Source organism: Meleagris gallopavo, chromosome Z (assembly GCF_000146605.3).
Source record: "Meleagris gallopavo isolate NT-WF06-2002-E0010 breed Aviagen turkey brand Nicholas breeding stock chromosome Z, Turkey_5.1, whole genome shotgun sequence".
Lineage (NCBI taxonomy): Eukaryota > Metazoa > Chordata > Aves > Galliformes > Phasianidae > Meleagris > Meleagris gallopavo.
In genome coordinates, this window is record NC_015041.2 from 30924026 (window position 1) to 30942934 (window position 18909).

Sequence of the window (18909 nt, forward strand, 5' to 3'; positions counted from 1 at the left end):
CTGGAACAGGCTGCCCAGGGAGGTTGTGGAGTCTCCTTCTCTGGAGATATTCAAGACTCGCCTGGATGCCTACTTGTGCAACGTGGTGTAGAGAACCTGCTTTGGCAGGGGGTTGGACTCGATGATGTCTGGAGGTCTCTTCCAATCCCTATGATTCTGTGATTCTGTGAAGGTGAGCCAACAAGTTCATGAGGATGCAACAAGGGCTTCACTTTGGTCATCCACTCTCATTCTTCTGTGTTCTACTGTGTACAAGAAGGCATATGGTCTGCTCCAAAAAAAAAAACCATCAATATTTGCTCATCTCTTTCACTGAGACATAAACCTCATGTGGGATTGTCTTCTCTTTCTGAGCGGGACAGAATGAGCAAGAAAGAAAACCATAGAACCAGGGTCCCAGCAAGAGAGTACAGAGGATCCATGACCAGTGACTACTGCTCCCTGCAAGCTTCAGCAGGGAGCTGCTTCATGCAAGTTCTGAATACTACATACTGACGGGCTTCATGGACTATAAGCAGATGGCTTTTGTTTAATTTCATGTTTAAAAGCAATTTTCAGGTTGTCTTCTTTGCCTGCTTTACTGTTCTTTTTTAAGTTTCCAACATTCATCATGATTTTTTCCTTAGTTACATTCTGGACGGATTTTTGTGAACAGCCATCTTAGAAATTTCCTTCTGGAAGGGTACTTAAACCTTCCTTAAACCCTTTAAACCTCTCTAATAAGACTTCTGATTTGTGCTTACTGTTGTCATGTTTTACAGCATCTTCTTTTATTACATACTTTTTTTTTCAAAGAAAGCTGAGGAGTTAGGTCAGAGGGCTAAGAGAAATTCATGTTATTATATCAAGGAGGAGGTTGTCTTTTCCTGATGTTTTGTGTTGCTTTTCCTAGCTGTCATAGAGTTGAAAATTCAATCTAGCAAATTCAATTAGATAACCAGAGAGACAGCTCTAAACATAAATAAAAAGGTCACTTCTGAAGTTTTGCTAAATACATTGCAATGGCTATGCAATCTAAATTTAAATCAACACTTGATTTTTTTCATCAGTGATATTAGACTAGGAACAAAGGACTCCTGATACTAGAAGCATGTAAAGGATCTAGCCGAGATTAACATTACAAGTTTATAATGACAATTTAAAGTAAAATACAAAAATCCAGCAGTTATGTGATATTACACATTGTAATTTTTAAAAAGGAAGATTTCCTTTTAAAAAAAAAAATTAAATGAATCTCAATTTTAATTTGACTCCCATCTTCTATGTACTATATAAACCTCTTAGCTTCCTTATTGACTACTTATATTCTATGTAGGACAGACTTGAACTGCTGTAGGTGTTAGTATGTATTGCCACTAGAGAAAGCAGACGTTATAAAAGGTTAAAAAAAATTTCATACTGCCTCCAGGTAATCTAAACTATGCCATTTATAATTCAGTGCTGTAGCCTACATTTTCACTTGTAGACTTTCAAGCTGGAAGTTCTTGCAAAAAGAGGGCATGCCATTGAGATGGTGTAGAGTTAAATATAAATGGACCTCTTCTGGATCTGAGTAATACAGGAAATAATAATAATTGCACACATTTTAGAATTATATCTATTAGTTGTTTTATTAACACTCCTAAGCAAATAAATATTTTAAATGAAGATGATAAGGCAAAATCTTATGTTGATACTACTAGCTGATATTTGTTTTCTTGAGTAGTAGACAGCATACTGGGTAATAACAAAATAATGTAATAATATTTCTGGCCTCTATAAAGAAATGTGATCAACTTTCATCTTGTCTTCTGATTACAAGTCTCTATTCCTGTTTTTTCTCCTAACATGTCCTTACCCTGCTTTTTTGCTGTAGGTGATTTTGCCCTGAAAATAATCTTGTTAGAGATGTCTGTTTTTATTACAATTAGTTTACTGCAATTGTATGTAATTGCAATGTGAGTAGAAACATAAATAAAAATGTATATGATCTTATCGGTAGAGCTCTGGGCAGCTCAGAAGCATGGTCAAAAGCAAAATCTGTCTATTACTTCGCTACTAGTTCTCCATTTAAAATGAAGGCTGAAAACCCGCATCTCTTACTGTGGGTTACCATACTATCTTACCATACTACCCAGCAGAACTTATGGTGCCAGAAGGAAGTCTGTCAGAGGATCAAAGGAGTTTTAAGTGACAGAAGTTAAAATGAGAAAATATTTTTGAAGAGGTGATCAGTGGCTTCTTATTAACACTTAAAAGTAACAGAAAGTTATTTCAATGACTACTGTGTGTCAGAACGTGCTTCTGATACTTTTAGGTAAGGTTTTTTTGTTTTTTTCTTTTTTTTTAAATTTTAAGAAACGCGTCAAATGGCTTGTTCCTGATGGCTATGTTTTCTTTCCCATCTTCTTTCATTCATGTGTTGTCTCTGTGGCATCTACCAAGAAACTCATTGAAGACAGGTGCCATACCTTCTGGAGAACATAGTAACAATCTAAGGACAAACAGTATACTGACAGAGCTGCCCCTGCCTGGGCCAAATATAACCCCCCAATATTTCCTTTGAAAGGATTTTCTAATATTAATTCAAATGCACTTCTCAAATGTAGACATGAAGACTTGCTCATGAAGACTAATGATATTGGGAGTTTTGCCACTGGTTCTAAAGGTAAGAGGGTTTTACCTCTTGTCTTTGAGACGTGGCATTGTGGTGTGCTGGACACATTTGACTCCAGTTACAATGAATTGCTCTTCTGGTTTTCAGGTTTTCAGGTGAGGAGAATAATGCATGGGCAGTGTATGCTCCTCTCATAGTCTTGTTAAAAAATCCAAGTCTTGTTTTTTGTTGTTGTTGAGAATGAAGTAATCGACCATAAGCTAACTGAAGTAAAGGAAAACTTCTACCTTCCCACTAAAGAGAAATTCCCTTTTAACTACTATTACACCCTGATCTATATAGGCTTATAAATGAATATAAATTCATGTTCTTTGTTGCTAATATTTTTACAAGAAAATTTCAGATTTAGGAAGAAACTTAAAATGAAGCTAATGCCATTAAGCATGGAATTGCATAGACAGGACAGCTGTACCCTGCCCTGGGATAATGCCTGCACTTAAATATTCCTGCCTTCTTTTCACGCTCTGCAGGGACTCTCATGAAGAATATGCTTTCTGAAGAACAGAGCCTCACTGGAAAATACCATGGGATGTGAGACAAGAATCTCACCTGCAGCAAGCAGCTTGAGTAGGTTCTAGTTAAAAGAATAAAACATGACATATAGAAAGAAATTGTTGAGAAAACTAACATTTACCACAAAACAAGGGATACATTTCAAATCAAAAATAAATTATAAGAAGGCACCAGAAAACTTCCATTACTCAGACTTTGCTACCTACAAGGAAGAATATGGATTTTAAATGTGACCTATGCTCCTTATGTATATTCAGGATGTTTAATAGAGCCTTTACCACTGTGGAAATAGTAAACTAATAAAAGTAGGGAAAAGAGAGCTATCAGAAAGGAAAGACAAGTTCATCTAAAGTAAAATCTTGTGATTTCCTAGAGGAAACAGCTACTTCTCTCTCAACATTCTGACAATTAACAAGGGATTAACAAGGCTATCTAATATACTATGTATAGCACCTCTGTTTATTCACATAGACTGCCCTTAGCTATCCGTAATTCATGATTTCAGCTTTACCTATGCGGTTACTTGCACTGGCAGTATGGGGAATTTTACTTACAGCTTTTGAAATCAGTTTGATGCTGGAAATATCTGTAAAAATACTAATCTCATCTATATTTACCATGTGACCTCATCATGTACCTAAATTTCTATGGTCTCTGTCATAGCTGAAAAGTAGAGAAAGTGGAAAGAAGGCCTCACTAGAGAGAGATGTTTCTCATCACTAATGGCTGTGCCAAGAACCATATCACTGAAAGCCAAGCTAGCAGTATGTGTTAGCAATATGAAGACTAATATTATGCTGGGCTGCATTTGTTTGAGCACCACAGCAGGATGAGGGAGATAACCTTTCCCCTCTACTCAGCACTAGAGAGGCGCATCTGTATATAGGGTCCCAAACTGGGTTCCCCAGTGCAGAAAGGTCACTAGAGTGAGTCCACTACTTGTCTACAGAGACGATGAAGTACTTAGCTGCTTAGTCCGGAGGCGGCAAGGCTCAGAGATCTTATCCACATACCTAAGTACCAGGTGGGAGGGAAAGAATCATAGAATCATAGAATTACTCAGTTTGGAAGGGACCTCAAGGATCATCAAGTCCAACCACAGACTAATCATAGTACCCTAACTCTAACAACCCTCTGCTAAATCATATCTCCAAGCACCACATCCAAAAGGCTCTTAAACACATCCAGGGAAAGAAGGGAGAGGGAATCAGAGTCTTCTTGGAAGAACCCACTGACACAGTAAGAGCAAACTGGCACGAATTAAACACGAGAAAATTCCATTTGAACACAAGATTTGGTCCAGTCAAACACTGCAATATGTAACCCAGAATGAATGTGGGGTATCCACCTGTGCAGACAGTCCTTGACAGGACTCAAACCTGGGCAATCTGCTCTGGCCAATCCTATCTGAGCAGAGTAGTGGTGAATTAAAGTACTTCCCTCCAAACAAAATGAAATTTTAAAAAAGATTTTTTGAAAGGTAGCTGCACAAAGGGCATTGGTATCTATCTGTGTAAGAGATTAAACTCTACTCCAAAGGTGAGCCTCATTGCCCTATACATTGTTTTCCATTTTTCAAATCAGACTGATGTTCCACAAGATGAGATAAACTAGATTATAACTAAGAGCTATCAATTTGTGTGTAAGCCTGGCTGGGAGCCCCCATCTTCTTTGGCAGAAATCCCTTGCAAACACTTCAATCTTCAGCAGAAGGGAAAGCCAGGAAGCTCATGTTTTTCTGCTCAGAGGGTTGTTTTTCTATGGCATGCCATAGGAAGCAAGAACTTTTCCAAGCTGCGTGAGAACAAGTGTGCAAGAAGGATGTTGAGCTTTTTTTGAAGCCCACAGCTATGACTAAAGGACACTCAAGAATGATGAAGGATCTAAAATAGAGAATCATACGTAGTAATTTTTGTTAATTTTGTCCATATTTGCACCTTTTTTTAATGTTAGCTAAAATGCTGTTGTGGTTAGAAGCCACAAAAAAATTATTCTTTCATCTTTGCCACAGTGCTGAGAAGTGCACCACAGTCCTGCAACATTTACATGCTAGAACTGAGGAGACTGGAAGTACTCAGGTAACTTCAAGAAGTTGAGAAGAGCTCACAAGCAGGTGTAAGATGTGCTACCTGGCCTTTTTTCTTCTAAAGACATAACAAATAAACAGCTTTAGCTATTAAAGTGCTATACCCAGTTGGATACCAAGAACAATGGAAGAACTAGAGCACAAGGTTTTTGTAAAAGGAGGACAAAGCTGGAATTCTACTGAGTGACTAGTCAAGTGAAAAGCTACTACTCAACCTTTGTCAACCTGTGACATTTTTCATCATATCTCAGAAAAGAACACAGATAACAGCAGCAAATTAAGCAAAATAGCTTGAGGTAAAAGGAAAAGGTGAGAAATTATTAAGATCACTACTTAGGAACACAACAGGATATAGAGAGTAATTAGTAATAATTCACTATCGCATCAAAAATTCTGATAATCATTTTCTTTATTTTCCTGAGAAGCATGAATTCAGGTTGCTGCTTTTTCTTTGTCAGAGCAGAAAGTGACAATAGACTGTTTTTCTGCATTCACTGAAGGAATTGACAGAAATGTCAGATTTACGTAACAGAAGGTTACTTCCCTCACCAGAAACATGCATCATATTTACATTTTAAAAAGTAAAGTATATAAGACAAACAAGAACTTTTCTGCAGAAGTACATCCTGTAGTTTTCCATTTTGGAACTATGTCTAGAGAAGGGAATAGTAGAGAATTGCCAAAGTTATGTATCTATGACTGGGGACAGAGCGATGGCAGAGATTTATATCACACTCATTTTCATACAGAGAATGTAATTTGCATATGAGTTATATCCTTGTCACACAATAGCAAGGGAGTCAGTATCTAGCTAAATCCTCCCTTGCCAAAGAAGACATTCTGTTGGCCTGTGGCAGCCTATCAGAAGACTGAAAAGTGGCATGGTAAGCTTGTCACTTGCTAAAGCAGTGCAAGAAAAGCAACATAGCCTCAGGCTGCAGTAGCTTTCTGAATCCCCACTTCAGCAGCTATACCTACCCTTTCTAACAGACCACCTATAGCAGCTTCCATGGTCCTGAAGTTATAGGTCTTTGAAGCAATAAGAACCAGTGGTTCCACAAATGCAGAGAGACTCCAGTCTTCCCCCTAACCTCTCTATGTTGAGCAAGTTGTGTAAGATACAGGCTGTAGGGAAACGTAGGGAGATAGTAGGTTTCTATTCATAGTAGAATAACACTGTAGACACTTTCACAGAAAAATCATAGAATCATAGAATGGTTTGGGTTGGAAGGGACCATAAAGACTCTCAGTCTCAACCCCACTGCTGTGGGCAGAGCTGCCACAGATCCCCATCCAATCTGGTCTTGAATGTCTCCATGGATGAGATACCCGCAGCCCTCTGCAATTAAGAAAAAAAAAAAAAGGGATCTTAGTAAATCCTACCTGTTCATAACCCAAGAATACCAATCATAACCCATCTCAATACCAAGACTCAGACAGAGGTACCTCAGGTGTAGGACTCAGAAAAAAAAAAAAATCCACAAATGATAAAGGAATGTTGTGGTTTATGTTTGAGTTGCTTGGATTTTGGATTGGGGTCTGATCAGCACAGCTGGTCTGATGATGCAGCCCTTATTCAAATGAGTAATGCTGTTATGAACAGTCCAGGTTGTTACTGGGTGAATAAAAGACTGCCAGAGCAGCACTTAAGCAGAAACAAATTTGGCACAGGATTTCCTGGGGATTATTGACTGGCTGGGAGTAGATGATAGCCTGATGCAAAGGCAATCATTAATCTTAATCTCCAGGAAATGATCTCTACCAAGGTCATTATACCTTTAACAAGATAAAAGCAAACAAAAATGAATGTCATATAGATATTTATATTTGTAATGAACAATGAGGTTTCAAACTCATATGCAGCTAATGAATAACCTACACATTCACTTGTTAAAGCAGCTGATCTCTTATCTTCTTAGAAGCTTTAAACTGAGACCAAGATCTCAAGAGGAGAAGCCTCCCTTGTGTTAGTTGTTAAATCTTCAGCATATCTGCATATCTGCCTGAATGCAATGTTCCAAACATCCAGTGACTCCCACTGATCTCATATCTGATTCATCTGTTAGACCTGGGCTGAATAATTTGCAACTCACTGCTCTCCAAGTTTTAATACTGTCTTCAACAAGACATGCACAAGTCATGGTAAAAGCACACTCGATGGAAACAGGATAAAGAACAAGTCCACAAGTGTAGAATTTTATACCCTGATCACTGTTCATTTGAATCTTGTAGAAAGTAAAAACTTCTTAAAATCATTTATCTACCTTTTCATATTCTCGAACTTACAGTCATTTTCCAGAGGCTCTCAGTTAAAGCAGAATTTGGTTGTGAATATACAAATGAATTACTCAGAAGTAAAGAGCATGAATTGGTTTTCTATACTGCGTCACATGATAATGTAAAAATAGCACTGTGTAGGCCAAGCTGACCTTAAATAATCATGTCATCTGTTTATACATCCTATAACACGCTACTATTAATAGGGCTTAGATGGTACTTCTGCTCTGTCAGCCTTACCAAGCCCATAGAAGTCAAAATGACAAAGCATTTTGTCCTTGTAATTGTTAAAGAGAAAGTAACAATTAATTTTATTAATGACTGAAAGGAAAGCTGGATATTCCAGCAGCATGGTGACAAAAAGTTTTAGCTTTGATGGCAACATTAGACCTGGAAGATGTGAAGGATGAAACACGTTGGTGACAGACTTCACAAAAGTTTCTCTGGAGATTAAATATCTGGTTTGTTTGACTTGGACCTGCTGAAGGGCTGCCAGTGTCCACTTGGGATGTGCTTCAACTGAAGAAAACAGCAGGACAGAAAGAATGCAATTACTGAGGAAGCCATCCCATTAGAAGAGAGTGAAAAGAAGCAGGTGCAGATGAAAGAAAATAGTATGAGGAAAGGAAAATAAGAGAAAAAAGAAAGGAAGCAAATGGTAGTAAAATGGAGAAAGAGAAAGCAAGGAAGAAGAAGGGAGTAATAATGAATGACAGAAGAAATGAGACAGAAAGGATGATAGGAGAATGCCCAAATGCAATGATTGCTGGTGTGCTCACATATGTCTGTGCTTTGATTTACAACTTTCATACTTTCTTCCTCTGAGAATGGGACTTCAAAATGTTTTCATATACTTCTCTTTGTTGGAAATCCAAAAGCATGATCATAACAAATATTTCATCCACCAATTTAGCCAAGTCCTTGTACAGTGGCCTCTCAATCCATTCATCATCCAGTCAATACTGACATTTGGGACTGCCCAGACCCAGGTACAGAACCTTTCACTTGATCTTGTTGAACGTCATGAAGTTTCCATAGGCCCACCTACCAAGCCTGTCAAGGCCCTTATGACATCCCTTCCTTCTATTGTATCAACAGGACCAGTCTGCTTGGTGTCATCTGCAAGCTTGCTGAGTGTGCACTCAATCCCTCTGTCCATTCACTAATGAAAATATTAGAGAGCACTAGGCCCAAAATGGACCCCTGAGGGTCACCTGTCACTTGCCACCTGGACATTGAATCACTGACACAACTCTTCAGATGCAGACAATTCCGTATCCGCTGAATAGTCCATCCATCAAAAACAAAGTCTCTCCTATTTAGAGATAAGAATGTTGTGTGGAACCATATTAAAAGCTTTGGATGAGTCAAAGTAGATAATATCAGTTACTCTTCACTTGACCACAGGTACTGTCACTCTCTTGTAGAATACCACCAGTTAGTCAGGCATGATTTGCTCTTTGTGAAGGCTTATTGGCTGTCCATAATCATCCCCTTACTTCTATCATCTCAACACAGTTTCTTGGAGGATCTCCGCCATGATCTTAATGGCATAGAGGTGAGCTGACATGACTGCATGTCTTCCAAACCACCTGCAAAGCTAAAAATTTTGAAAGCCAGGTCTCCCCACAAGAGAAGTGGTGTCTCAGAAAGCGTTAATGACCATAAAGTGTGGCAGAATACAACGGTTAATATATCTGGACACATTAGTGAAAAATAAAACCAAAGCTGCAAATGCAAAAGTGTTTACTGAGTTGCACACTGGGCTTTCATTAATTCAAATTTTAATTTTGTGTATTGGGTGGATATTTGAAAGTTTAGTTCCTGTGATGTCAATACCATATCCAATGTCTGCACCGCATTTTCCGCGTTTCCGTACTTCTTGGACAGTTCCTGATAATTGTACATAACAACGCCATATTTACTGCAAATATATATATATATATATATAATTTTTATTTTGTCAATTCAAACTCATCATGTCAGTTTTAGTGAAAGATACAGGTTTCATATCAGTGCCTCATACTCATATAAGGACCACACGAACTTTAGATTCTGATTTTTGAAGAATGTCAGCTCTAAGACAAATATAAGAGTTTGCACACAGATTAAAAAAAAAAAAAAGCTATTGTGAGCAAGCAAAACATGATGAATTTTTCTGTAAGTAAGATTTGTCCTTTGCAATCATTTCTATCAACTGATATATCTCAAGATTTTTACTGACACAATGAGTAATTGCACTGAGTTACTTGATATACTTAATTACAGAATTGGTTTTCAAAACCCAAGACAGATTTCGTATTTTGAAAAGTTTTTTCCTGTCCTGCCACAAATAGAGAAGACTCTGTACACTGTGTGGTACAGTGTTGCTTAAGGGGAAAGGCACTGGAAGAAAATCTGAATGATAAACAACATATGTTTAGGGAAACAACCTTAAGCAGTGGAGAAATACACATCAGGTGAGAACCGATCTTAATTGTGGAACCTTTGTTAAACCCAAATTGAACTCCAGTAAACATTTCTAGTTTTCAACCTAGGTCTTCAATCTGTCTCTGTTAAAAGGTTCTTCCCAGCCCACTTCTGTTCTGTCTTTAGGAAATGATTTGATGATTTCTATTCATCGTTTCTGTCAGCACTGAGCGCTACTTAACATATCTCACATGTCTTCAACCCAGGAGCATTGCTTTCAGGGAAAAGAGGAGTGAGAGGGATTGTCAATTTTTTTTTTCTTTTTCACGTTCTGAGTGGAAGTCTGTTCTCCTAGCAGAAGACAAAGCTTGACTAACAGGCAGGTAAAGATGAGATTTGAAAGGAAAGTTTGCAGCAGTAAGAAAACCAACTCACCTGCTACAGTGATGGAAATAAAGGAAGATAAATGTTTATCTACAATAAATTACATAGTGCTTTTTCAGCATTTATGGGAACAGAGCATACTCTGTTGATGGTTCCGCTCTAACGTGCAACAGGCTTTGGCAGCGAATAGAACTAATCAAAGCAAAAACATGTACTCCATTTTCTTGTGGCAATGATCATGATCAGAGTGGAAATAATGGCGTAGAGAATATAAGAGCTAAAATTGCACTTGTATTGACAATATGAACATCAATTTCATCTTTTGAAAAGGGAAATGGAAAAGTATAATTGCTTTGTCCTGACAGGAAGAGCAGCTCTAAAAGCTGTGTGCAATGTTGCAATGAAAAACATAAAAGGAACTTAAATGAAAGAAAGTGCTATGTGTACTTCATGATCAGCAATATTTGGAAGTTATAACTGTCAGTAGCATGCCTATTTAGTCCCTCACACAATTTTTGCGATTGCTATTTTTCAAGACAATTATTACTCCAGCAAGAAGTGTTATAGACACATATACACATATACATCTAATGTACGTCTGGCCTTGAATACTTTTGGAAGTCTACTGAAAATGGAGATTCAAATCACCCTAAAACTGCAAAGCAATTATGGTTTTCCTGACACCTTTTGAGACCAAAGCAATCATGGTTTTTCTGCTAGTTTCTCACAGAACAAAAATTACACCAAACTTGGACAAAGCAAGCAAACTGATAACACGCGTGTTACATTCAGGGATGTTTGGTTCATTTTCTCTAATTTCACTGTTAATCTACCCGAAGTCAGACCAGTAGAGACTCATCCCTTTCTATAATTCCAGGACATATTACTCACTGGTTCGGCCTTTTTCTTTTTTTTAATTATTTTTATTTAATTTTAACCTGATGTAATATGACCAAGACTAGGAAAGAAACAAAAGTAAACAAAAAACTCTACAGAAGCACAAGATGATTGAAGTTTTGTAACTTTCAAGTTGCTGCTGAAAACAGAGGTGGAGGAAAGCAGTAATTATGATACATATCAATCAAGAGATCAGTTTTAGTTACCACTGCAATGAACAAATATCCTGTTGCAAGTTTTGGTGGAAATAAGCATATCTTGCCGTTTGAATGCAAAACTCTGAGAAAATTTACACACATTCAGAAAATATGGGTGAAAAGCAAATAAATAAAAAAAAGTGGAAAATAGCTAAACGAGGAGAAAAAAATTAATAGGCATACCTTCTGCAAGTGGGTCAAGTGTGTGAATCATGAGTTGGAAGATGCTGTTCCTCATCAGACTGTTGTGGAGAGATGCAGAGCTTCCTCCCCGCTGGAGCCGTGGCTTGGTCTAAGTTGAGAAATAAGGAACAGAAGTTATGTTTTGTTTGTTCTTCATATAGAAGTTGGCCTGAAACATTATGAATTAATCTCACATCTTGCCCTACAGTGAAACATTTTCCAACATTATCTGCAACAGATTATATTAGACCACACACTCTATTAAATACTGTCATATATATAGCCAATTTATCTGGAGGAGATAGTTCATCAAATAAATTGTTAATCTCACAAGGCTTAGGAAAAGAGAGGTGAAAAAGAATCCTTCCCTGTGAAAATTCTTCAAACATTAAGAAAATTATAGCCTCCTAATGTCATCCAGAGGAATTCATACTCTACTTCTCTGCAGAACTTTGTAGTCAAGTCTCAAAAGTCTTAATTTTAAATGCCTCTAGCGCATTGCAGATACGCAGAGTCTTGATACCATTTTTTTGAGAGTAACATCCTAAAGTTCAGTCAAAAGTATGCCTCACTTTGGTTCAGTTCAGTAAATAATGATTACATAAACAGATTGTTAGAGTGGTAAGGCAGTGAAGGCACCAAGCAGCCTATATTCAAGCATCTTTTGCATGATTTTAAGAACTTAAAAACATATAGGTTCTTTTCCCCAAGCCATTGTCTTATACCAAAAGTGATACATTTAGCATACCATGTTGACTAAGACTGCTTTGTGGAGAGTAGTTTTCTCATTCGGATAAAGACAATAATCAGAACCAATGGACTGTCTGGATAACAAAGTCCTGAAGCCCAATTACAGGAAGAAAAAAATTCAAAATAAGGCATTGTTTGTTTTGTATAAAAGCAGAATATGTGCATTAATCTTTCGTATCCTATAAATACTAAATGCAAAATGATAGAAAATGAACAAGGGAATTCACAATTTTATCTTTGGAAATTAAATATTTAAATTCTACATTTGCATTCGAAGGGGGAAAGAAAGCCCAATGATACACACAAATGCTGATGTGTGCCAAAACAAATAAATGTTTGCCTTACCACTCTCTTGAGAAATAAATGCTCATGCAACTACTAATTGCTGCCTACCGTCAGTGTTTGGTCATCCTTGTCGCCAGCAGTAGGTGACTGCATGAATGGGAGAAAGAACAGAAAGAAGTGTCAGATGAAGTATGCATAAAGTAAAAAGGCAGTACAACAGCACAGGTGTCTGATTATCTGAACTCCGTTGTGGCAGGTTTTTGAGCCACTTGAATTAAAGCATCCTAACCATCAGGTAAATCACATTCAATTCACAGTGCAGCGCTGCAGGAGTCTTTCATTCTTGACAGCTGCTTGGATAGGAGCTGCCACAGTTTCAAGGCCGGCACACAGCCGCTGCACAACCAATGATGGTGTTCATTTCATACAAAATACACAGCGAGGCAAACTCCCAGTGAACCAACTGCTATGAGAGAGTGAGGAATAAAAAACTAAATGTGGTAAGAAACTTGAAGCTGACCAAGGAACTGTTCAATAAAACCTAGAGAAGGAATAGCATTTCACTGGTATTTTGCAGGAAGGGACTATACGAGGAAGTGAAGGCTTAATCTCTAACTTCCTGCAAATGGCGTTGTATGCTAAGCTGGCAGCAAAAGTTAAGGGAAGACAAGATAGCACACAGTGCTCTGCCTTGAAGGCAAAGGAGACAGTGGATGAATTTAAAGGCAGCGAATGCTGCCAGGTAAGTGCTGTATCCTGGTGATGATTTGTGATTCCTACATCTCATCCCTCAGATAATAGCAGCAAAACACAGACATACTTATATTAAAAACACATAGATCTGATTTGTAGGCCTGAGTTTTGGTTGCACCTTTAATGAAATTAAAACTTGCCTTTAACGGGGACCCAGAACTTTTTTCATCAAGTTAAGTTTCAGCAATGTACTGTGATAAAACAATGAATTAAGGAACTCCAGTTGTTAAGTACTAATTAAAAAAGGACATAATGCCAAATCCAGCAGTCTCACAATCATCCCTATCTGATCATAGCTCCTTCCCCACAAGCTGACACATAAGTCATTTCCTCCCTACCAAGATTCACTGTTGGTGCATCACGCAGAAAACAAATTATGTTGCAACAATTCTGCGTTACACTTCCCTGTGCAGTGAAACTCTCTCTTTGACACATATAAATTTTAACTGGCAGAACACGCCTTCTGAGTTAGTGAATTAACCCTGAAGGTTAGTGGAAGACTGCAATTATGTGCAAAGGCTGATAACAGAACAGGTCTCTTCTGCTACATAACGAGGGAAAAAATAACCTGAACTGAACCCTTTATGTCAAAAATGTTTCACCAGCTGTCAATATTAACTTGTACACAATGAACCAGAGAAAAGGAATCTGTGTTCTGATAAAGGAACTACCCGTCACCTCTGAAATTAGACTGCCTTCCTCTGAGAAAAAAAGATATGTTTTATGCATCAGGGAAAATCATCAGGGAAAAAATTTTTAATGGAGCGGAAAGAAAAGGAAAAAAAAAGTGCAAAATCTGAGCTCTAAAATGTCAACAAAAGAATTAAGGCATTGTAGAAATTTTTGACATAATGCATATATGCATAAACAAATACACATACTCCTTCAGAAATAAATTGATATGTTTTGCTTGGTCATGCTTTGAAGGATCTCCATGGGAGGGAAACACATTTTTGTGGCAAAATTCACAGGAAAGCAAAAAGAACTTTCCAGGATGAGCATCTTTTGTCTCTAAAGGAGAGATTTTTGGCCTCACAGTTCTAAAGATCAGTGGCTATACACAAGTAAAGTTTGTGATAATGTGGATGACTGTCAAGAACTGGGAGTATCATTATACTACAGAAAATATTTGGACACAGGAAATTTTGGAGATGGCAGTGAGGCACTGGCACAGCTGCCCATATAGAAGCTGTGGTTGCCCCATACCTGGAGACGCTAAAAGCCAGGTTGGATGGGGCCCTGGGCAGCCTGAGCTCATGGGGGTCAGCCCTGCCCATGGCAGAAGGTGCCTTTCAATCCAAGCCATTCTGTAATTCTACGGAGTTTGTTTCTTAATTGTAATAGTGAAAGATATAAGAATATTATGTATTATCATGTATTCCAGCTATTTATTTATTTATTTATTTATTTATTTATTATCATGTATTTATACCTGAAAAAGGCTGAAGAGTGTCACTTTTTTAAAGACCAATAGACACTGAGAATGGTCAGCATTCCTCAAAAATCTTGAATAGACTAAGCTTGAAATGAAGGCACTCCTGATGAAAGGCACTGAAGTTACAAGGAACACTGTCACTTACTTGAAAGGGAACTGGCTGAAGTTGCATAAGTGCATAAAAACTAACTGATAATTTGTATCACATAATTTAATTTGTATAAGAAAATTACGTAATAAAGAGAAAGAATAACAAATTACTTTTTGCCTATTTGTTAAGGAAATAAATTAAAAGTGAAAAATATATCTGAAATAATTTAATTCGCTCTCACAGTACGTAGCGGGTTACAATACCGTGAAACAAATCTATTAAATTGCTTTTTTCCACAAGATTAGTAATGTAATTGTATCTGAGCTTAACTTGCCAGTCAAGTAACACCCTGGAAGAAATGTTCAAGACTAAAATAAAAACAGTTTTAAGGCAGAAATTTCTCCACATTTTTAAAAATGGAATATAAATAATGCTTGAAATTTCAGTAGCACTAAATGCTTGTCATCTTTGGACTATCTTCTGAATTAGTAACAACAATTTAAAATAGTGTTAACTATTTCATTAAGCGGCGAAAAATTAATTTGTGGTGTGTTTACATGAATTTTTGATGACATTCTTTCTCTACTAGGAGGGAGCAAATCAAATTGTTTTCACATTGATAATAGTGAATTTTGCATTTACAAAACTAGTGCTGTGTAATTTGGATATCAGACACCGCATGACTAAGTATTTTAAAGCATCATTTTTCTCTTGCAGAAACATGTATCAGACATTTTATTCAACTTTTTCACTTAAGGTTGCACTGAAAAAGCTGGTCCAAGGTTGAATTTCTTAACCTTCTATTTTCTTATACCAAAAGTAAAAAATATATGTTTTTAATATATTGGATCATATCTCTTTAAAGACACATCTTCAGTGAAGGTAAGTTTGCTCTTAAATCTTGGCATCTACTGCACTTAGGAATAAGGAAGCAATGGAAATTGAATGTCATCTGTCCATTATGTGTATTCCTGATCAGATTAGTAGCAGAAAAATTCATAAATTCATGTTACAATTTCTGTAAAATTATCCATTTATTATAGCTATGTAAAATGAAAACAATTTATTCTAGCATGCCTTTTTTTGCAAAAGTATTTTGCAAAACTTTGCAAAAAACATTGCACAACTCTGTGCTATGCTTGTATGAGAATTATAGAAAGATTAACCATGAGACAGTTTAGTATTTTCTTAGAGAATTTACCAAAACATTTGTGGGTTCTCCAATATGCCATAGCAACATATAAGATTTTGCTCATTCTCCTAACTCAGACATCACTGATGTCTTCCTCATTCCACCTGTGCTAAAAGGCTTAAAACATTTTATCTCAGAAAGAACACACACACAAATCTACCTGCTAAGAAAAAATGATCTTTGGTTTCTTTTCACATACCTCTTTTTCTCACTGACTATTACAAAAAATCTGGCATCTTTTTTGCCAATGTCTTTATCCTCTGACCTCCAAACAGCTAAATACTATTGCTCAAAAGTGCTACAAATATATTTAATGCACTACAACAGTCAACAGTATTTGATATGACAATGCAGTACTGGCACCATATGTGATCACTGGTCAAATAACTGTTGAATAACTGTTGAAGTGACTATACATTATCACACAACGGTGATACCAAAGAAATTGGTTCAAATTTAATAAATAATAGGTTATATTTCTGCAGAAATACAAGATAATGTCATTCCCACAGATAGAGAGAATGTAGTGCTAATTGAGATCCCGTATCAGCATTGAATTCTTCAAAGTCCTCTTAACAGCTGCAAGCATAAGGAAGACATTTTTGCTTTTCTTCTTATAAGGTCATTTCTTTTCCATGAGTTGGAGATGATCTCCAATTTATGAAAGAAAGAGCTCATGTTACACGTGAACAAGGTACTTATTTCTCCTTGAAAATTTTCAGGGCCAATGTTTTAAAAAATGGTAAAGGACATCTACACCTCTTGTAAGACAAATCCAATTCTAGAAATATTACCTAAGGGATAAGAGGATGATTATATTACAGGATCTATTAGGCGGTTCTGTCTGGTCTTGGAAAGTGTTTAATGTTCAGCAATGGTCTGGGAATTCGTGTTATTGAAAAACAGGTCCCTAATTCATGCAAGAGATGATGCCTCATTATGCGGCAGGTGTCCTCCCACTTTCCTTTAAAATAAAGGGCTACAGAATATTCTTGCTAATAAAAAATGGCTAGTGATTATATATTAGATTGTATGACCTGGTATTGAAAGTCTGGGAAATGACTACCTGCAGCTTTAGGGGTTTCTGCACTCATTAAACAGTCTCCATTTCACAGGTCCAATAGTCTGAGACATTTAGCAAACCCTGCTCCTACCATGGGAAAGCAGGCATTTGACTTCAGTTCCACCAGCATCTGAAAACAGTGTCAAACAACAGCAAGTAAACATAAACAGATTTCAGTACCCAATCTACAGTGTAGATTGACTTCTCTTCCTGTTTTATATTTTTCCACAATAATAATTAAAAAGCTATTTTTATTTATTTATCTATTAATTTTAATCAGCTTTTATGGGAATAATGAAAGTCCATGACACTCAGTAGCTGGCAGAGCATGGTGCCAAACACAATATAGTTTCTCTTATTACTGTAGAATATGGACTCAAATAGAGTTTGGTAAAATGACTCAACCATGTACTACAGTGAAGGACATCTACTAATCTCTCTTACATTTTCAAAAGCAGTATCTGGACTCTGCAATTTTGTACATATCGTGAGGCACTGCTTGACAGTCCTAAAAAAAAGTACAGATAATAGTTTTCTTTTGTGAACAGGGCTCTCTAATCTTTGCAAGACACTTTTAAGGTTTAAGAATGTCTTTAGTTTCATTTGCTAGTCTGAACTGCAAAGAAATTAAATGCATTTCAAAGGTAGACACTGAAGTCAATCCAGTCGACTTAACAGGGCCTGGATCCTTTTTAAAAATCAGTATCTACAGAGTGCTATCAGTGTACCTGAAACAGAGATGTTACACATTTATTGGTAAATATGTTAAGGTTGGTTAATGCATTAAGTAGAATCCAAAGAAATAGACTCAGGCAGATTAAAACTAAGGGGCTTTTTGAAGAAAAACAAAATAATGAAGAAATTTATTATTTTATCTAGTTCTCTTACTAAGTAAATCTTCGAGTTTTACCCAATTAAACTCCCTCCTTCCTATGTACATCCCAACACCATTCGATGTTATAACCTTTGTCTTGGAGTGCCCAGAGAGGCAGTGGATGCTCTGTCCTTGGAGACATTCAAGGTCAGTTTGGGCAGGGCTCTGAGCAACCTGACTGAGTTGTACGTGTTTGTCCATCCCTGTTCATTGCAAGGCAGTTGGAATAGATGGCCATTAAGAGTCTCTTTCAACTCAAACGAGTCTATGATTCTATGGTTCTACTCAATAAGTAGGATTTACTAGGTTGCAGGAAACTGAAAACTGCAACTACTAGTAGTGTAAATAACCATAAACCAAAATTCTTCTAGACATCCACAGAAATAAATAGCCACCATGATTCATGGAAGATCTGTAAGGCATTGCAATGGTGCCAGTACAGCTTACTCTGTAAAGGTGATGCATCTCCTTACCCCACTCTTTTCCTCTGTTATGTAGAAAGGTTGCGAGTGACTAAAAGTACATATTTCCATATTTAATTATGGTAAATTGACGACAGAGATTTTAGCTTACATAGTACTGCTTAGTAGATCATTACCTGAATGCAGTCTGTGACTCAAACTGTATAAATAACCTCAGATCTTATTCAAACAAAGTACACTGTAGAAAAAAATTTCTTTCACTATGCCTGACTACCTCCTTTTACCATTTTATTTCCAAAAACAAAAGAATTGCTTATTGTTGAGTGAGATAAGTATGATTCACAAGAATCATATCAAAAATTAAATTGAGATTGTAAGCTTGCTGTTCTTCTTTTAATTAAAATGAAACATTTATTAACTTACGCTTGAACTTGGAGCACCA

At 36.9% G+C, this 18909-nt stretch overlaps 1 protein-coding gene across 2 annotated transcripts in view; it reads right to left on the reverse strand.

Moving 5' to 3' along the window:
- Positions 1-18909, reverse strand: part of SLC24A2 (solute carrier family 24 member 2) — a 103702-nt gene that overhangs the window by 34461 nt on the left and 50332 nt on the right. For both annotated transcript variants that reach the window (XM_010725701.2, XM_010725700.2), the window contains exons 2-3: positions 12746-12784; positions 11603-11711 (exon numbers count right to left, since the gene is read on the reverse strand). In XM_010725701.2, the coding sequence (XP_010724003.1) occupies positions 11603-11711; positions 12746-12784 (148 nt within the window). The remainder of the gene's footprint in view (positions 1-11602; positions 11712-12745; positions 12785-18909) is intronic.